Here is a 20,960-nt window from a genome sequence, read left to right on the forward strand (position 1 = left end):
CTTTGTATGAGATTCATTTAAGATGAAAGAAAACATACAGGAGTAGCTATCTCATGTATTTCTAGTTCAGCAGGTGATAGTTAAGTCCCTTAAGAGAATCTATTTTTGTGAAATTACAATTTAATTTCCACTTGGTGAGGCTAGGGTCACTTTCAAAAGAGCATCCATCTTATGAATAGCCATACAAATAAAACTCCTTAATATTTTCAGAGATGCTTTCACTTACCACACACATAGCACAGCATAGTAGCAATGGAAGATATTTACATTTTTCATGTTGTCTTAAATAACATAGTGTCTGCTTTAAATAGTATATTTTCAGTAGCCTTCAGCTCTGGTGTGTCCTATATTACTCCTTCAATAACTGTAAAAACAAAACATTGTTAGAAATAGTGTAAAGTAAGGATATCTGTAATTGTTCTCAACATGTCAAAAAGCACTCAGGAGGAATCAGCACTGATTACCTTGTTGATTAGTTTCGCAAAGCTCTTCAAAAACTCTTTGGGGGTTTTTTTCTCGTAAGATTCACATGAAGACTCGCAGTGCTGAAAGATAAAATCATGCCATTTCTAAACAGTGCATCAGAATCATAAATAATACTTCAAGCGTTCTTACTGAAAAATCAAGAGGGTTGTGATCAAAGCCTTTTACAAATGGACAAGCTGAGACACAGGCTATTTCAGAAAGGGCAAGAATATAGTAACGACACCTTTTGTTCACATGTTTTACAGTAATCCCTGTCCTTTTGTCTGGCACGTTACGTGGTTGCCAAGTACATACGTGTAATATCCTCTGATAGGATCAGAGTGAATGCCTCTCCCAGAAGCGCAGAAAATTGGACATTTTTAATTTCCAAAGTAATGAAAGGCAGATTGTTTTTTCTAACAAGTTTGCTTTCTACAATTGCACCCTTACGGGTGGTGTTGGCTATAGAAAATATGAAGCAATGATCACAATTATGAGCATTGTGAGGAAATCCTACCTTGCCGGGGTTGCTGAAGGTGAAATTTTTCAAGACTTTAGTAGTTTGGTTGAATGTAGAATTTACTTGGCTGTTTGCTGGTTGTAATTTCAGTATGCCCTTCTGGAAGCAGGTCACAGCTGTGAAGAGGCATTCGTCCTAGGGAAGAAAAAGAAGGAACAGTTTTTAAACGAATGTTGCAGCATTTTTTCCTGCATGTGTTAGGTTGTGGTCCATGTGTAAAAGTAAATATCCAGGATATTAATTGAGAAGATTCAACTGTACTCTTTTTTTTTTTTAAGTTATTTTTTGATACGCAAGAGATCTTTAACTTTTACTCTGCCTGTTCTTAGATAATTATTTAAGTATTTCCTCATAAAATAAATGCCTAAAATGTCCACTTGTATACTAATCATGACAGCAATTAAAAGAAAATGCTACTGAAGAGTAGGTCATGTTACATGCAGTAAGTTTTCACAAGCGTGGGCATGAGTATTTTCTTTTTAAAAAATTATGAATATCACTCTGGACTGTTCCTCAGTGCTACATGTGGGAATGTACTGTTCCTAATCCTTGTGCCATTTCTAATATTACCTACTTAGTAATTATACTTAGAACTTACTTGCATATTTCAAATACTATTCTAATGTTCTCACTTGATAGCGTGGGAAATGAAGGTGATGAAGTAAGAAGACTGAAGGGAAAGGAGTGATTGAGGATGAGAGGCAGGATAAGGAGTCAAGCTTCTGGCTTGAATTGTCTTAACAGATTGCTTTAAATTCAGGTGCACGTTAAACCTAAGTCAAGGCCAGTAAGCACCAACTGTCTCTAACTTGAAAAAGAAGGCATTGTTCTGATGATCTAAGTTTTCTGCTGCTGCTGCTTCTCTGGAATTAAAGCAACCTGCTGTTTCCTTTTCATGGTGCAGCTGCATATTAATTGTACTGATGCTAACTGATAGACTACAAGCTCTCCAGAATCTCCTTTCCTGTGCAGCGGCTGTTTTCCTTTGCTAGGCGCTCAACTATGGAAAATGCTACCAAAACTAACCTATAGTCAACAGAGAAATAAAAGCAGGGTTTAATGAAGACAATTTCTAACTTGCTTTCTGTTTTTCAAAGAAGGAAACATTTAGAACTGCTGATTACGCATATTAGAAAGGCTTCAAAGCCATCATCCCTGTTTTGCATACCAACTGCTACTGAAGCTGTCTCATCTGGTTTATTAGATGCCACTGCAGTTTGCAGCTTTGGCAAGGACACGGCAACATTCATGTACGTCGCTTGTAGCAAAGTTCAATAGCAACATTTTATATTGGTTAGATATAACATTTTATTTTCCTTAAAAACCACACATTTATGTTTGTTTCAGGCTTCTTACCGTAACCAGTCTTGCTTACTGGAAAAAAAACACTCGTTTTTAAAGAGATCAATTTTCCAGCTGAAACTGAAAACATTTTGTGCCTCATCCGTGATGAGCTGAGAAACCAGCATTTCTCATATATGCTGGCTTTTTTTTTTTTTTTTTTTTTTTTGCTGAGTTAACAGTTAGCTGTAGGCACGCCAACAGTCAGAGGACCACAAGGATTGTGGGGTTTGGTACATTGTGATGGGTTAAGCACTTTGATGAAGAGGCATTAAAAAGCATAGACCACTGGTGATGTCTGAGGGGGGCTAGGCAAACATATCGGAGCCGATGTGCAGCAGTACTCTGCATCTGACTCAAACTTAATTTACAGATTAGCCTGAAAAGCCTGTACTTCCTGAAGTAGCGATCAGCGGGGTTAGATGCTGAACCGATGTAAATCAGCATTGTGTCACTGGTTTCCGCTGCCGTGTCAATCACCAGGAATAGATCTTATTTTCCCTAAGGTCTTGAATCAGTTCAGCCTTAAGACTACTTTTTCAGCCTCAGCATGTCTTCCCTTGAGTTGTCCTGTGATCTTCTGAACTTCTCACCTCTTTGTTGAACACATAAGGAAATTGTGTGGGATTGAATTGGGGCTAACACTCAGTCCACTCACAGAATCCTCAAAGAAGTCAAAACAAATGTGATAAACCACTGAATTTTGAATGTTATAAAAGGTAGTCATCTTCCTGAATATTCAAGGCCAAATGGAAGTCTGGCATAATCAGGTTATCATAGAAGCAATCATTTGATATTTGAAATACAGTTATATGAAAAACTTTTAATTCAATCCAGTTTCATTAGGGTGTGATTGTACCTAATCACCCTGAGTGCAGCTTTGGCACACTATAATTCATTCATTTCTTTGTATCTGGACAATTCCGTAAATGTAAATTTCACCCTGTAGGATGAAGTTTGTTAGTGTGGTTGCTGGTGATAATTACTATTAGCACACTAGTATTTTTTCTGAAGTTTTTGATCAGGGATTGAACCTATATCAATTTTAGTACTTTCTAAATACATGAATTCTCTGTCTCCTCTAGTTTTCAGCAGAGGTACTTAGGACCTCCCAGAATCAGACTGTAAAGCCCTAAGCTGCAAATGAACTGTTGTCTTCCTTCCTGAGGTGACTGTGTTTTTTGAGAGAAAAAAAACAAAACACCACCAAACAACTGATTAAGCGATTAGTCATTAGTTGTATTTGCTTTGTTTCGAAGGTAGTGGCAAACACTGCAGTAAAATGACAGCTAATCTCCTCCTTTTCGCTTTGACACCACAAGTTAGAAAGCGTGTTAATGAAAAAACCCCAGCAATTAGTTAGGGTGCATTAGGTTTTTGCACTGCAGTTGTTTCTAGCAATGAGAGGGAACGTATCTGTTTTGGTCATTCTTCTGTATGTTTTTGGCAAGTAAAAAATGCACCCAACTGTAAAGCCTAGGAGGCGGCTAACAAAACCCGTGTGAATTGAGGTGAGTTTTTTTTCATTCTTCTTGTCGTTTTGCAAGAGAGTTTACAGTTCTGAGTAAATAGCCGAATGCTCTGGGCATTTTTCAAAAAACTATGCATAAAGACCGTCATTTTTATAGGCTGATCAAAATTGCTTGCTTTCTGAAATAGCTCTCAGGGCTCAAAAATCAAAATCATGGGTAAATTTAAGATAGCTGATAACAGGAGAAGTATAACATTAGATTAGTCACAGCTAGCTCTAGACCTTTGTTGCATGTTGGGGATTAATAAAAGAAAGCAGGATACATTTACCTTCTAAGCTTTTAAGACATGTTGTCACTATTATTAGCATTTAATTTCACAGTAAATCCTGCATCCTGCCACTTTTGAGTGTGCACACGCTTTCTGTGACTCTGGTGTAATTTACTACCTATAAGAAGTTCCTGACCTTGGAACACACATAATATCAGCATTATAGAATCACGGAATGGTTTGGCTTGGAAGGGACCTTAAAGATCATCTAGTTCCAACCCCCCTGCCATGGGCAGGGACACCTTACACTAGACCTGGTTGCTCAAAGCCCCATCCAGCCCGGTCTTGAACACTTCCAGGGATGTGGCATTAAATAATGTATAAATGAATATCTGTATTAAAAAGGGATTCACAGGGACCTGTTCTTGTAATTTTAACTAGTTGTAATCCAAAGAGAATACTTGCAGAATGCAGTTTTGTCTTCCCCTTGATAGCCCAACCCCTGCACACGAATAGTCTCTGAGAAAGCAGCATGTCTGTATATGGGAGGAAGCGCTGTGTGATAATGGCCTTGCAGTGCCGCTCATGGCATTTAGCTTCAGTGGGAGGGAAAAGGGGGTCCCTTTGGGTTTGGCTTAGCCATGCTCCCAGTGCCAGGGGAGCTCATGGCAGCTGGAGCCGCTTCCACTCCCAAAACCAGCATCCCCAAGAGCACTGCTGCTCATCTGGATCTTGTACGAATCTTCACTGGTAGCACCATTTCTTGAGTAAAGGGAATGCATACAAATTTGAACCAGTGGGTGTGTTAGAATACACACACTAGCAAAATAGTAATTAAGATGACATAATACAGACACTTCTGCCATTAAAAATCCAGAAATAAGGAACTTATATCAAAGTATTTTCTTTTTCAATCTAGGTTGCATTAAGAGTACTAGGTCAGAGATGTGAAGAAGGCATGTGTCATTTGTCAATGGAATAAACCAGTACAATATCAAATTAATATAATTAGAAAGAAATGTTAAAGTAGTCTTACCACAGGGTTTTCTGGTGTATGCAGCATTTCAACATCCTACAATAAAACAAATCCAGGTTAGAAAAGTTTAACATTTGAAAGTAATGTCCCTCACAAGATATATTCTAAGCAATACATAATTCTTGAAAATAATTTCAGTATTACGACAAACACTTTGCTTACCTTGTCTTTCACTATGGGTTCTAACTGTCTAATTGTCTTGAAGAGCTGTTTGTATTTCACTATTCTGTATGGAGCTGCAGTCAGCGCCATACTGCAACAGAAGAAAAGCATACAGAAAATAATCATCCTCTCCATGCTGATGAGTTTTGTTGTAAAATGTGCCAGGAGCAAAGTTGTGCTATTCAAGATGAACACTTGAGTTTGAGCTGTGCTCAGGTATGCTACGTACCTACCTATATATTGCTCCTTGCTGGAGATGTAAAACCCACCCATTTCAGTTTGGAAAGCTTTGTAGAATGGATTAATGAGTAACCCTTTTTTCTTTTCCACTGGCTAGGTGCATGTATGCGAGTTTGTGCGTAGGGGGCAGGGATTGATGGAGTGAACGAAAATATGCCCCATCTGCACATTGGACAGGAAAAAAGAGAAAAGGGTGAATTCCCATTTTCACTTTGAGTCAAGAAATGAACGTAGTAAAAAGTAGGTACTTAGAAACCACGGACCTAGGTAAACAAAGATTCTGCTTTTTTTTCCCCCGTTTCTTACAGCAACGAATCTCTCCAATCCATCTGAAGCTCTTCTGTACCGTGCTGGAGAAATATGACAGGACTTCTTTTCAGACCTTAAATGTATTTATCCTACTTACTTTATGGCTCCAAGGGATGTTTGTTAGTTAGTTCCTCCTGATGTCTGTTAACTGCCCCTTTTACGTTCTTAGTTTGGTTTCTGCAACAGCTGTGAGCAAAAGCTCATCTTAGCATTTAAGCCAGCTGAAGTTTCATTATATTTACTTGGAACCAGTACCAGATATTTTAACAGAATCGTAGAGAGTATGTCCACTGGGGGTGAAAGTTGCAGGGAGATGCATTGCCCTGGGAGAGGTGGATCCTCATACCATACCAGTTCCCCAGATGGGACTCACCAGGACTTAGTCTCTTGATCTTCCAGTACCGCTCCCAAGGGATGCTGCCACTTTGCAGTGGTGGCACAGTGTTTGTGGCAGCTAAACACATTCAATTACGTTCTGCAGCAGCTAGGCTCGAGGATAGTTTTGCAATTTAATGCAGCCCCTTGAAAGGAGATGTGATACTGAGACCTGAGAATTCTCTTGAGAATGCAGAAGTGCATTTGTTTTGTGTGAAATCCAAAAAGTGCATACTTTAAAAAAACGTAAAGCCAAAATAAAACCAGCAGACTGATCTGCATTAAGAAATAAGGCAGACTCTCACCATTTCCTTCAAAATCAATGCCTGTTGTAATTAAGTATGTATGCTTCTTTTGAGGAAATTTAATTAATATTTAAAAGATAAGCATTAGTGAAGGGATTTTTTTCCCAGCAAATGCTGGTAAGGAATGTTCTGTTACAGGGGCTTCCACAGTTGTCTCCTTTCTAAATGAACACCACTGGTGTTAAAGGTATTTAAAGGTATTCTTGAGTATACTCCTTTTTCTTATATTAGTTGCCTTCAGCCCAAGCCCAGCTTCTGTCCCTCTCACTGAGCTGCAGTAAGAGAACAGTGGACTGCCAGCTCTAGGAATCAGTTGATTTCAAAATCGCTGTTCCTAATATTTCATCACAAGGAGGGAAAAAATTAATTTAAATAGCTGTTATGTATTATCATTAATAAATGGTTATCAACGGTGTGGTATTACCATTAAGAGGTTCCTGCGTGGAATTAGCAGAGGGCAGTTAAAGTCACTTGGACACCTTCACTGTGGTGAATAAAAAGATGCTCAAGTGTCTTTGAAATTAAATCTTTGCCTCTGGAAGTCTGAAGATTTCAGATGGCTTTGAAGATGCTTTACAAAATTTACACAGTGTTTGGACTTCAGTTTGATGTCATTTGTATCTAGAATGCTAGTCTGTGTAACTTGCTAACATTGTATAAAATGCATCTGTATGTTTCTGTCTGGTGAGTGAATCTGGGCAGCGAAATTGGATCAGTTATTTCTTGTTGTTCATTTTGAAATGAGCATCTCGGCTCTACCTGGCATACTGAAGTGTGTGTGTGTTTGCTGTATACAAACAATTGTTCACTGTACCCTGTTTATGTTCTAAAGTCATTTTAAGTCTTTCAGATAATGGATAGCTTAAAAGAAATAAATATTATAGGTGCATGTGTAGACACGTATAATGCACTCATGCTGTCATGCGTGCACACACAAAATCTCTCCTGGTGAAAAGAATAGCTAATCACATCTGATAGAATAGAACAGAAATCCCGAAAAATGAGAACTGAAATAAGTAAAAAAAATTGATACTTTCTTCTACCACATAGTCTAAAATTTAATTTCTTGAAGAAAAGGTAGTGTGATTTTTATTTTTTTTATAATTTCTTTTGATGGACAAGTCTTGAAATAATTTTAGATAAGCAGCTGAGCTGGACTGCGAGGTAGGGGGTATATCAATAGGTTTTATTCAGAAGTTGTGTTAATTTATAGCTAAGGTTCGTTAATGCAAATCAGCATTATTTTTATCTTGCCCTCCCCCCATCCCATTCATGTGAAGCTTTGCAAAAATTGTTTTATATCTGATGTTTAACACCTCTGTGAGGCTGCAGAGAAGATGGAGAGATTATTTATGATAGCGGTATTCTTTACATGAAGAGGATACTTAGCTCTGCTCCTCTTTACCATAGCTGAACCTTCATCTTCTCTGTAGGTTATTGACTAGTAATTTGGATGAACATGCACTGTGTTCTCAGTCCAGTTGCTGACTATGCTGTTGGAAGTGTTGATAGTCAAGGAGCAGGCTGGTGATAATATCTGCTTCTGCTTTTGATTGTCAGTATTTCAACTGTGAATTCTTTTGAGAAGCTCCTTTGAGCTCAGCTGCTGTAGATGATTGTGCTAGCCCTGTCAGCCTTTATTTATTTTATGCATCTGTATTTGGTTCGTAGGTTGGAAGCTTTCTGCTTACATTTGGAGTACGACTCTATTAGCTGTATCCTCATTAGGTGGTTTGCAGTTATTCATGCAAAGATGCCACTGCAGATCATTTGCATTGACCAGACAACTTCAGGACCACTCAGGAACTTCAGTTAATGCAGAACATGACTGTCCAGGTATTTTCAGAAAAACAGGGCTGGAAGGGACAACATAGAGGGCATTGGCTCCTGTCATCATACAGCCATGTTGTACAGTGGCTTTAATATTTTACCATATCATCCACAAATGCTTCACCTCTTATAGACTAACATTGCATTTTTCTTTGTCCTTGGTGATTTGCTAGACAAGAATATGCATAACAGAATTTTGGTTACAGCTATGTCTCTGGGAGTCATTTCCAGATACTGGTTACGATCTCTGCGGCCATCCATAACAAGACCCTACAACTCAACAGTAGAATCATACCTGTGTAGTGAACAACCATTTTAATTTTCCTCTTCTGTTTTTTCATAAGCTTGTCATAATTACAGATCTTATGCATTGACCAGGTCTTAAACCAGTGCTGCTTCTGGAGATAGAATCCAAGTAACAAAAGTGAGATAATCATAAGGCTCAGCATTCAGCGTGTTGCTAGCCTAGGCAGTCCTGAGATACTGTTGCTTTAGAAAAGAAAGAAATAGAATGGCAGACAAAGGCAGCTTTAAATCCACTGAACCAAGCTCAAGCCTGATGAGTGCTGTTTTGTGGAGTTTGAGTCATCACAAACTTCATATTTAAGCAAAGATGTTATGTTAGGCTGTTAAATGTTTAGGTTTACTTAATCAACTTGCAAAGTGAGTCCAAGTGGGAGAGCCCTGCTGATGGCTGGCAGGTTGTGTGTACTGTTTGTGGTCCTGGAAAAACAAACCTTGTACAACACTGCACTGCAACATGATATTAGGGGACATAAAAAGGTTTATTGCAGTGAAGGCCTGTCAGTCTGACCTCGGTGCCGGGGAAGGTTATGGAGCAGATCATCTTGAGTGCCATCACGTGGCACATACAGGACAACCAGGTGATCAGGCACAGTCAGCGTGGGTTTATGAAAGGCAGGACCTGCTTGACTAACCCTAATCTCTTTCTATGACAAGGTGGACGAGGGAAAGGCTTGTGGGTATTTTGTGCCTAGACTTTAGTAAAGCTTTTGACACCATTTCCCACAGCATTCTCCTGGAGAAACTGTCTGCTCATGGCTTGGATGGGTGTATACTTCGCTGGGTAAAAAACGGGCTGGATGGCAGGGCCCAGAGAGTTGTGGTGAATGGAGTTAAATCCAGCTGGCAGCCGGTCACAAGTGGTGTTCCCCGGGGCTCAGTGCTGGGGCCAGTTCTGTTTAATATCTTTATCAACAATCTGGACAAGGGGATCGAGTGCACCCTCAGTAAGTTTGCAGATGACACCAAGTTGGGCGGGAGCGTTGATCTGCTTGAGGGTAGGAAGGCTCTACAGAGGGATCTGGACAGGCTGGACCGATGGACTGAGGCCAATGGTATGAGGTTCAACAAGGCCAAGTGCCGGGTCCTGCACTTGGGTCACAACAACCCCATGCAGTGCTACAGGATTGGGGCAGAGTGGCTCGAAAGCAGCCTGGCAGAAAAGGACCTGGGGGTGTTGGTCGACAGCCGGCTGAATATGAGCCAGCAGTGTGCCCAGGTGGCTGAGAAGGCCAACAGCATCCTGCCTGGCCTGTATCAGGAATAGTGTGGCCAGCAGGTCTAGGGAAGTGATCATCCCCCTGTACTCGGCACTGGTGAGGCCCCACCTCGAGTACTGTGTCCAGTTTTGGGCCCCTCACTACAAGAAAGACATTGAGGTGTTGGAGCGTGTCCAGAGAAGGGCAAAAAAGCTGGTGAGGGGTCTGGAGCACAAGTCCTCTGAGGAGTGTCTGAGGGAACTGGGGTTGTTTAGCCTGAAGGGAGGCTGAGGGGAGACCTTATTGCTCTTTGCAACTACCTGAAAGGAGGGTGTAGAGAGGTGGGGGTTGGTCTCTTTTCCCAAGTAACAGGTGATAGGACAAGAGTAAACAGTCTCAAGTTGCACCAGGGGAGGTTTAGACTGGATATTAGGAAAACTTTCTTCACCGAAAGGGTTATCAAACACTGGAAAAGGCTGACCAGGGAAGTGGTTGAATCGCCATCCCTGGAGGTATTCAAAAGATGTGTAGATGAGGTGCTGAGGGACGTGTTTTAGTGGTGGACTTGACAGTGCTAGGTTAATGGTTGGACTTGATGATCCTAAAGGTCTCTTACAACCAAAACAATTCTAAGATTCTACATTTTACAGTGAAGCCTACTGTGTGAAAGAATGGCTGTACTGTGGCACCAGAGACCATTTGGGCAGCAAGTAGTAAGTGAAGCTTTGTCATTTTCGAATAGAAGCATCACAGAAATATGGCAGAAATATTTGCTGGTCCAGCAGGATAATTCATGGGTTTGGTGGAGGCAAACCTCCACCAGGTTCATGGGAGGTGAGATGGCTCTATCTGAGATATTCCTAAATTAAATCTGTTATATCTGAAATAAGTTTTAAAGTTGGTGGAGTAATTAGAATGGAAAGCTAAACAATAGGTATTTGGCAATGTGGTAGCGGATGGCTGCATGTTATGTCTCTAAAACTGTAGAATTTTGTGTTAGAGGCTATGAGGTCACAATAATTGCTTGAAGAAAGGCACACTGACAGAGAAAGTGAAATACAAGGACAAAGAGGAACATCCTTTATGTCTAGGCAGTGGAGAAAACTCCTTGATATCCCTCTTATCAGATATGAGTGAGCAACATGCTTTTTATATACGTCACTTCTTTTGTGGGTTAGGAACATGCTGAGTCAAATAATGACACTCTCTCTCGCGCTGTCGCCTGCCTGGCCCCATAGGGACGGCTGCAGAGTGGAAATCTGAAAAACCTCCCATCCCAGGCCCGCGAGGCTGAGTCCTCCTCTTTCCTCTTTGCAACAGTGCCACCCAAGTGCTGAATGACTTCGACCCTGAAAGCCCAGTTCCCCCACCCACATTTTCCTTTACAGTGTAGCTGAATGGAGGCTTTTCCCATAGCTTAGTCATTGCTATGGCTCAGCCAAAAAAGCCTGTAATGTACAGGGCTGCTTTCAAAGAATTTTTCTAACTTATGTACGTGACATTTCATGTGTATGCTATCTGCAACTCGGGGGATTTTAGGAAACCAAGGGGAGGGAGTTATGCTGGAAAATGGGAGACTAGGAATAAGACTCCTGTATAACAGATCTAGGAAAACTGATCTTCAAAATATTTCTGACAACTCCGCAGGTTGATTCCAACCTCTTTCAATCTTATTTTTTTAATTATAAGCTTTGGTATAATTCTTCTGTCTTTTAACCTTGCTTTGAAAAGAGAAAATCAAACATGGGGAAAAAAATCTATTCCTAACTTGTATTTGCTATAAAAATCACAGTAAATACAACTCTGAATGTGATGACATAGGCACTGAAAAAATAGTAGACTGCATTTGACACTATAAACCGTTGACATTCTCCATAACGTATCCCAGAGTTAACTTATTTCTCATTTCCTAACAATTTCTAATCCATACTGAAGCGGGTCTAACATTGGCTAATAAAAAGATCCCACACAGTGAATGAAGGAATTGGAGGAATAAATGGAGCAGCTCTTACAGGAGATTGTGCATTTCTGTCCTGGAGGAATGTACTGAAGATCAAAGGGATGCCAAGCAAAAGCTTTTATTGCAGAAGATTCTTCTTATATCATGTAAGGGTAATTACCTTGCGCAAAATATTTAAGACAATTCCCAGTTGCTGGAAAGCAAGGAGAAGAGTAGAACAAGTGCTCAACCGGCAGGGTTATAAAGTGAACTGTTCTGTCTTCAAAGAACTTGTGTAAGTTCCAAAGAGCCCCCCTGTCTGTAGCTCCTAATAGTGGCTGGAGTGGTGCCTGGGCACTGCGGGCATGCTGGTGTTCGGCCTCTAGTTGTTACCAGATTTAAAAATCATTGTCTTGCACTTCTAGCAGTGAACATCACTGACGTTAGCATTATAATCTGTGGTTCTCAATTGTAATACAGGCCGAGATGCAATGCTGCATATTAGAAAAAGAGGCAATGTAAGAATGAAAGAGACTTGGTGGATGGAAAGTAGAACCTGCTTTCAAGAAGATACAAAATCTTTCTGAATCTAGTACAGCCTTGCTCATGGTTTTATCTAAGTTTTAGAAACAGCTTCAGCTAGTGAAGATGCCTAAGAAATGCAAAGCCATTTGCAAATGTTCCTGTATTGCCTCATGTGTTCTGTACCAGCCATTATTGTCTTAATTCTCCCTAGTTCAGCAGAAGTGGGTGACTAGGACTGTAAAGCAGAACCATTTAACATTAACAGCAATTGTATAGATGTTAAATACCAGGTGCATCCTGTTCCTAGGTCAGCCCAGTGATGCTTGCTATGTTTGTGGTTTGATTGATGTATTTCTAGCCTTATCAACTACTAATAACAAACTGTATTGAGAAAATGTCTCGTCAACACCCAGAGCCTGAGACCGGCCTGGACCCACTATGCACAGAACAGATATTCAGAAGAGCTGTCCTCTTGTGACCACGTCCTTTCAAGTCTTTCCTTTAATGTTGGAGCAGCCTCCCACCTCCTGGGTCACGGCTTTCTCTGCATGTAGGATGGAAGAAGTCTCACTGGGTCACCAAGTCTGGTCTTCTGCCATTGGAGGCATTCACGTCATACAGTTCCTTTCACATCTCAGCTAAAATCTCCTGCATGAGGCCTTATCAGTTCAATCTCTGTAAAAATAAGAGCTTAGAGCTTCTTCTGTGCCTGAGCTGTGTTCCAGCATTTATAGGGCAGCTTCATTCTTATTTACAGTACTACTAATAATCTTTCCCCACTACCAGAGGACAGCCACCTTCAGAAGACAAGGCAGCAGTTGACAGGAAGTCAAGCTACCACAGTTCTCACAATTTGAGGGCAGAAAGTAGTTGTTCAGCTGAAAGCCACAGGCAGGGAGAGGTGGGGGCAATAAGCAAGAAAAGTCAGTGCTCCTCTCCTTTGCTGCAACAGTGACTTCTCCTGCAGCTTTTGTGCTTGGTGGCATTACACTACGGTTTCCTCATGAAACATGGCCCAGCAGTGCGCAGTCTTTCTACCTCAGAAGTGTTCTCTATATGCAATACACATTTCCTCATGGCTGCACTAAGAGACAGTGGGGCCTGCGGTGTGAAAAGCAGTGATGCAGTAGTACTGAAACCCAACAGTAAATCTCATGTTCATTCAAAATGTTCAGAAAGACAAATTAAGAGAGATGCATGCAGATGTTGGACAGTGAATGGAGGAAGCAGAATGGCACAATACGAAATGCTGCCTTTGTTCATTTACTAATGTTAATGAACAGAAGGAACAGAAGTCAGAAGAGAGTTACTTCTATGTTATGATATCAATAGTATAAAACAAATAATCCCCAAACCATTACAGGCTCAAAATGGACAAGTCTGGTGGGGAGTCTGCTGCAGCCTGTGGGAGTGCACTTCATAGATATGTAACTGTTCCACTGGCAGTTGGGCCTTCCTACACCCTGACATGCATCGCATGGCCATCAGCGTGACACTGCAGCTCACGTTTCAGTATCAAAATTAAAGCCTTGATGTCACAGATTCTTTTGGAAGTCACTCTTGGGGCTTAGTGAGGCTGCTGTGCTGGTGTGGGATCTCGGCAGCAGTGCGGTTGTTCCCCTCTTACATAGTCTAGAGTGAAATATGGGGTGCAGACAGTGAAGGGCTACAGCCCCTTTTCCTTCCTTTCCAGCAAATCTGCCCTGATTTTACCTTCTTACAAATGCATTCTAAATAAAGTTATCTTTAAAATAAAAGGTAGTTTTTCATTTTGTATTATGCTTTACCTTTGGGCATGTATTGGTAGAAGCAGATGACTGAATGCCACTTTTATTTCTCGCTAGTTTCACTTTCTGGTTCTCAGGTACGATCAAAATATTACAGATTGTACCTTCCTTCATATATGTATATATGTTTACTGTGTATACACGGTTTCTATTAGAATTATTTTTTTAATGGTAGTGTTGGTTTCAAGTTCTATAAATCCATTTGCATTGTTCTTCTGCCCTTTTTTTTGTCCCCCAGGGTCAGGAACAGCGTCATGTCATACCATGCTGGGTCACAGCAAGAAACAGTGAGGACAGAGGAGCAGTGTGCGATTGCGCTGGAGGATGCAGTTTGCCTCCCGTTGGAGTGATTCCAAGTACCTGCTTGCAGACCAACTCCTCACCTTCTTCTGTGCACCAGCGCTATGTGTGCTGCAAACCCTGGATTAGTCATCAGATACTGCTTGTACTTCAGCTCCTGCAGCGGAGAAGAGGCTCTGGTGTCGTGCTGCGTAACCAACGGGAAGGCTGAGGCAGAAGCCATCTCTGCTGACCTCAGGATGTAATAACGCAAGTGCTTTCTTCAGCAGCAAAGCCATTTAAAGAACTTTCTACTTTGGGTCACTGCCGCTCTGCTGTATCTCTGCGTCACAGTTTATTGCAGTCTGAGGAGCCTCTGTTACAGTAGCTTGGGTCATTAAAATGATCCAGGTTAAAAATTCCTCTTGCAAAGGCCTTGAGAGTTTGTTTTGCTTTGTTTTGATTGGAATCATTTCGCTGTCAACTCTACTTTCTCCTTAGCACAACTGACAGATTTGCAAATAGCAATGAATTGTTAGAAGTCAGAAACTCCTCTTCTACTGGCTTGAGTGCTGATCAAAACTGGGGATCGCCTACACAACAAGTACCTCCTTAGCACACAAGGCTGAGGGGGCCAGTGGGTATTGCTCAGCAGCATTGTTCCAGGAACAGCAATGTGGTGCCAGTGCAAACACCATTCAGCCCTTTAGCTGTGGCTGACATGCAATTTCTGGCAGAATTATTGTAAGGAAGAGGATTTAGGGAAGTCTTAACTCTGCAGCCTGGTCTACATTTAAGATTCTTGCAGGTATTAGAGTATCACTTTGGAAGGATCTGTTGATTTTTTTTCAGGCAGTTGTATCAATAAAACCTCTGGTGTGGATTTAACTGTACCAGTATAGAATTATCTTAAATAGGAATACTATTTTGTTTCTCATATATGAATTTCTCTGTAAATATAATGCACTTGGTTATGACTTGACACTTAAATAAATCTATTTAATTGTTTACAGCAGGTTAAGGAATGCTCTGAGGTGACTAGCTCGTACTATCCTTAACAGATAAAACTTTGATGTACTATCTTTCAAAAAACTGCCAGCTTTTCTTGGTAAATTTTTTTTCAGTTGTCCCTGGTTTTGTCTACGTCTATAACTAGACGTAATGAACGTGTGTGCCTGTGCCTACAGATATATCTTTTATATGCGCACACATACAGATTTGAAAAGCTATATAGCGCAGTTGCTTTGCATAATGAGTTTCATTTTTTTTCACAGGTCAGCACCTTAAGCGAACCTTGGAAAAACTATTGTGTGATCAGTCTTCGCACTGAAGCAGCAGCACCCGTTTGGTAAAGGTAGTCTTGGATAAAAAGCTGAATGCTGTGGTTTCAGTGACTTATCGTTGAAACCTTGTGGTTTCTGTGTAGGAGGCTGTATAAGCTGGACACGTTTGACATCCTTATTTCTGAGCTGTGAAATCTGTACATCTAATTTATGAAAATTATCTCTGGTTTAATTTTACTCTTTTTTTAAAGAAGTCAACATATTTCCCTTGCATTCAGTGGAAACAATAATGGAAATGTTTTAAGATGTACTGTGAGCCTGTTTTGACCTCAAAAAGGGAGAAGAATCAAGATATTCTTGATTATGATTAAGGTCGAAGAAGGAAATTAAAATTAAATACAGGGAGTTAGAGGTGAGAGGAAAGCATTTTTCAAGCGTGGAGCCAAACAGATGAATTAACTATAGGAAACAATACAGACATTATAAAATAAAAGTCTCAGAATTTGATTTTTGAAAAAAACAAGCAACTAAGTAAGGTAATTCAGAATAAACTATGGTACCAGTGCCATTTAGGGTAACCAGCTGTATCTATAGTCTTTCAGGTGGTCTAAATAAACAAATAAGTTTACATGTAAAGTAAATCCAAGACTAATGAGCCTAAAGGTAGGACAAAGAGGGAGCTGGAGCAGAAGCAGTTGCAATCACAGAAAAACATAATTGAATGTTACATCAGTTATGTGCTTTTTTCTTTCGTAGTTGAGTTTTATGCTATGTTCAGTGAATTGATGCAGTTCGTTGATGGGTGAAATGTGCTAATGTTGGTGCAGTGGATATGGCAGGTTTGCACAGCTGGAATTGGAACGAGGGGAGAGTAAGTTTCTTGGCTTTGCTGTGCTGTGTAGGTGTAGGGGAGACACATCCATGTCTGCATTGCCGAACTGGAACCAGGAGAGTCATGGACCCACCTGCATTGGCCTTCATTCCTTCCCTTGCTTTTCTCCCTTCTGCTCTGGTGAGTGCCTACTGTCCTGTAACTCCCCAGAAAGCGGTGCTGTGGCAGTACATGATACCTGACCCTCTAACGTTGGCAAATCCTGTTCGCTTCACTGTGATAAGCAATGACTGCAATAACTGCCCAAATCCTGAGTTTCACCAACAATTTTCCCTCTGCCAGGCAAGCTCTTAGAAGCATGTACACCATTCCCTGTAAGTGAACATATGGAAATGTATTATAAACAAGCAAAGACCTCTAAATAGAAAACAAAGGAGAAGATAAAGAACATTCAAGGTATGAAATAATGTTTCTTGCTGAAATATAAATAAAATGACTACTTGTGTGAAAATGACTACTCAGTGCATTGGTGGGAGTACAGAAATCTCTCTAAAAACATTAGTCAAAGACTTCTGTGTAAGCAAAGATTGAAAGTGTGATAGCCACTGTCAGTTAATTTCAGAAGGATGACTGCAAGTTTCATCTTAATAATTTTCAGTAATCTTTGTATCAAAACGTCAATAGAAGTCCATAGATTTTCATTCCTTCCTACCGTCTCATTGCTCCTGATAGAAGAATTGTTCCTTTTCAAGAAAAAAAAAAAAGTGTTACTCGAATGTTGTACTTTTGACTGGGAAATGAAGGTGTCTTGTCCTGCTTGTGTTTTCTTTCCAGAAACCTAAACCGGTAAACATGATGAGTGCATCTGTAGGTGAATATACAATAAAACAGTAAAATTGCTGTCTTAAGGTACTCTTCTGGACAATGGCATTTTTCTTGTCTGTTATTTATTTACTTCTTGCAGACTTAACACTTGATACCCCGCTCCTTGAGCAGACAGTGCGCTTTCTCTGAACTAACTTGTGGGAGACCAAGAGAAAAATAAGGAGGCACTGAAGATGCTCATCCAGATCAATGGAGACTTTTGAAAATCACATTTTCCCCATAATCACTGCAAACACGGGATATACAGATAACCAAGGAAGAACTCTCTTTCTGGGCATCCAGAATTTACCCAGAAGCAGTATCGTAAGATTCAGCATTTCTCTCCATATAGCTGAATTTCCAGTCCTGATCCTCTTCCTCTGATTATCATAAGGATTATACAACTGCTTTTTGATTGAACCCAAGGGAAAAACTCTATCTATACCTCTGTTTTCTCTTTTTTTGTGTAACTAAACCTACAGTTCTTCAGATCCCTGGTTGGTGGCATTTTTAGGTGGTTTCTTAACCGCTACATTTCCACTTTTATCTCTGAGCCCGTCTCCCTCCTAACCTACCTGCCTGTTGCTGGCCAGGGGTAGGCAGTGTAGCACCAGTGCTGCACCTATGCCCCAGACACTCCCCTTGGTCACATCCTGGGTGCTGAGGAGCAAAAGCAGCCTCTTAAATCTCCCCTTCTGCAGGCTTGACCCCTCCAGTGTTGAGGGCATAGGTGAAAAGTCACAGGAAGCCTTTTTTTCCCCCTTCCTCCTAACACCAGCCATTCACCAGCTTTCATGTTTGTCTCTCAGGGAACAAGTTAGGTGACTGACCCAGCCGAAAATGTACCTTGCTGTGGCAGGGAGCTGTTAGGCTGGACCAGCCATCATGGCGGTGCATATCCTGGAAGGCACTTAGCTATCTGGGCCTTGCCTTCCCAGGGAGACATGCTCTTACCAGCTGAGAAATACTGCTCTACACCATGACTAAAATAATGGTGGAAACTTGCCTCAGTGGTATTTTCTTATTTTTATTGTTCTAAGGGCATCTTTCATTGTCTCACAGCCTAGAAGGTTACACCTTGGCTGTCACCCTCCTCTCCTTTTGTGGAATACTTATTTTAACTTTGATTATTTCAGGCATCTGATTTGCACGTGGACCACTGGGCATGGAGGTCTCACACCCAGGAGGCATGAGGAGAGGGTGGATGTGACCGTGTCCTACCCAGCCTTCACCTTCAAACCAGACCTTCACCTGCTGCTGCCATCAGCTGAGCCACTGCTGGCAACTGTGTATGTGCTTGTAGCCCAACCACAGGCGGAATAAAATGTGAAGAACTTAAATCACTATGAAGATTGGATTTTACTGGCCTTTGGACTGGTCAAAGAGTGCACGTGTACCAGTGCTTTTAGACACAACACCTTGATCTCCTGCAGTTGTGTTTCTGTACCATGCACCGCATGTAAGGAGATGCTGATTGGACTCCAGAGGCTGCAAAATAATTATACTTCATATTGCTGCACAAAGGGCAACAACAGGAAGGGAAATGGAAACATTAAAGCTGAGAACAGGAAAACTCATGAGAATATCAGAAACGGCCTGAAGAGAAAAGGAGACAAAAATGTAATTTCCAAAACAATAACTGGAGATCAAAGAAGGCTGTTATTCTTTCAAATTGCTGTTTGTGGCAGCTCTACAGGAGGTTAAAGAAGAGCATTATTTTTAAAGGTGCTGTGAAAAATATGGAGAAGCAATAGCTTTTTTCTTGGCTCTCTTCTTCACATTCCCCCTGCATTTCTCTGTTGGCCACCCTGAGTTTTTCTGACAGAAATGCCATCATCCGCTTCACTTCTAAACTGAAAGCAGAGCAGAGATTAAACAGTTTTAAATTTAGCAGAGATTAAACAGTGCTACCCTCTGATATAATAATATGCCATGGAAACTCTCCTTACTCATTCTCTGAGCTGCCTTTATTTTCTCCTCTGTTGCTAGATCTAGTTCAATACTTTTAAGGATTGAACTGCACAGATTTTAGCTTTGTTCTTCATCATATCTTGATTGTTTTTATTGATTTTGTCTGATTTCTGTCAAAAGTAATAAATAATTATAAATATCGAAATGTTTTGTGCTGGCACTTTCATATGACCATTTCAGTTTTCCATTTATGATATTTCATTGTGAAGTTTTGTTTTATTTGAAATAGTTTTAAAAGCTGGAAAAGAAACATTTCTTACATTTCTTCATAGTTTGATGCAGAATGTCCAACCTGAAGTGAGCTTTTTTTTTTTGCTTGACCACCTCAATGTGGCACAAAACACATACGTCTGCTGGCAAATGAGAAAGTCAGATGCTTGCCCTGTTCTAGACAATCAGCCGAACATTTACTAAGGAAGCACATTCTCTGTGCTTCCTTAGATCGTCATGATTCAGTACACGTGCCTGATGGCTCTGAAACATTTCTGTGCGTGCTCTTTATTTTTTCACAGTTGGGAAACAATGCCAGGGTTACATACAGTGGGTAATCAACATTCTAGAAAATAAAGGACAAAGAAGTAACTGTTAAAAGTACACAAGAAAAGCCTGACCTTCAGCATATACAAACTCTGAAATTAGTCCTTGTCCTTCCTTCTTTATGTATGAGGGTTAAGTGATCCAATATAAAAAAGGGAGGTCAGCAAACCAATGTGCCAGAGTAGAACTACCCAGGTGCTTTAAGGCAGTTTATAACGGTCCAGGATAATGCAGGTTGAAGAAAATGCTGGGATTTGAAGGACTCCTGGGAAGAGGAGTCCGGGAAACTGCTCTGAGGAGAGGTGTAGGCCCTTCACCCCGAATTATTCACTGTGGGAATGAACCTGGCACCACTCCCATGGCCACTGCCTCTGCTTCCCTGGCACTGTCCTTACGTGCATGTGCCCCTGCTGCTAGTCTGCCCTCTAATGCCCTGGGTGACGTGCTTGGGTGACCAAGTATGAGTGACCATGAGGAGCTGTGGAAAATCTGTGAAAGTTTTGTGCAGCTCAGGGAATGGCTAACCACTGCCTGTCTGCTTAGGTCTGGGCACTGGAGACAAGGTGATATCTTTGAAGCTTATTAACGTTTCTCTGCTTCTAACAGGGCCAGAGCAATTTCCTTTGACTTGCGAGACCAGGCTAGGGAATCTGGATTTACCAGCTGTTATGACAGGTAGTAGTTTCCTTTATTTTTTTCTCTCGGAGAAAGATAAATAGTGAGACTTCTGGAATTAAAATGGTGTCTTTATATTGAACCTGTTCCTTAATGCTTAAAGAAAGGCAAGTTTAGTGTTTGTATAAGGTTAAGAGAATGGTCAGGAGAAGCCAATATTTTATACAGTAAATTGTCTTCTCTATATAAAATTGTATTCTATACAATACATTGTCTTCTCATTAGTGTAAATTATTCTTCAGTGTTACTTAATATCTTCCATAAGTTAGTGGAAGATGGCCTAATACGGGCTGATGTGGACTACTGTGCCTTACGAGTTCTTTAGACTTACACAGCACTTCTTTGCACCTAGTAGAAATGGTGTGAAAGAGCCTTATTTATCTTTTTTTCAATTCCTGTTTTAGCCACTGACTGGAAAGACCAGGCTAGGCACTGGCAGCCCT

The 20,960-nt window shown here is 40.8% G+C and overlaps 1 protein-coding gene and 1 long non-coding RNA gene across 7 annotated transcripts; one reads left to right on the top strand and one right to left on the bottom strand.

Annotated features, from left to right (window-relative positions):
* Window positions 1-304: 304 nt before the first annotated feature.
* On the bottom strand, window positions 305-5,456 carry IL21 (interleukin 21). The gene is made up of 5 exons (XM_054203725.1): window positions 5,265-5,456; window positions 5,103-5,138; window positions 983-1,120; window positions 465-545; window positions 305-364 (listed from the first exon to the last, which is right to left on the bottom strand). Exons 1-5 carry the CDS (start codon window positions 5,397-5,399, stop codon window positions 350-352), a joined length of 405 nt encoding a protein of 134 aa, XP_054059700.1. The 5' UTR covers window positions 5,400-5,456; the 3' UTR covers window positions 305-349.
* On the top strand, window positions 3,590-19,401 carry LOC128910477 (uncharacterized). 6 transcript variants are annotated; one of them, XR_008466739.1, is made up of 6 exons: window positions 3,590-3,837; window positions 14,315-15,163; window positions 15,630-15,709; window positions 16,541-16,650; window positions 16,813-17,658; window positions 18,471-19,401. It is a non-coding gene; the product is annotated as an uncharacterized LOC128910477 (long non-coding RNA). The 6 variants fall into 6 exon arrangements; XR_008466737.1 differs by having other exon boundaries at window positions 14,315-16,650; window positions 16,813-16,926; window positions 17,305-17,658; XR_008466738.1 differs by having other exon boundaries at window positions 14,315-16,650; window positions 16,813-16,926; window positions 17,435-17,658.
* The last annotated feature ends 1,559 nt before the right edge of the window (window positions 19,402-20,960 follow it).

The sequence above is a fragment of the Rissa tridactyla genome, chromosome 5 (assembly GCF_028500815.1).
Source record: "Rissa tridactyla isolate bRisTri1 chromosome 5, bRisTri1.patW.cur.20221130, whole genome shotgun sequence".
NCBI lineage: Eukaryota > Metazoa > Chordata > Aves > Charadriiformes > Laridae > Rissa > Rissa tridactyla.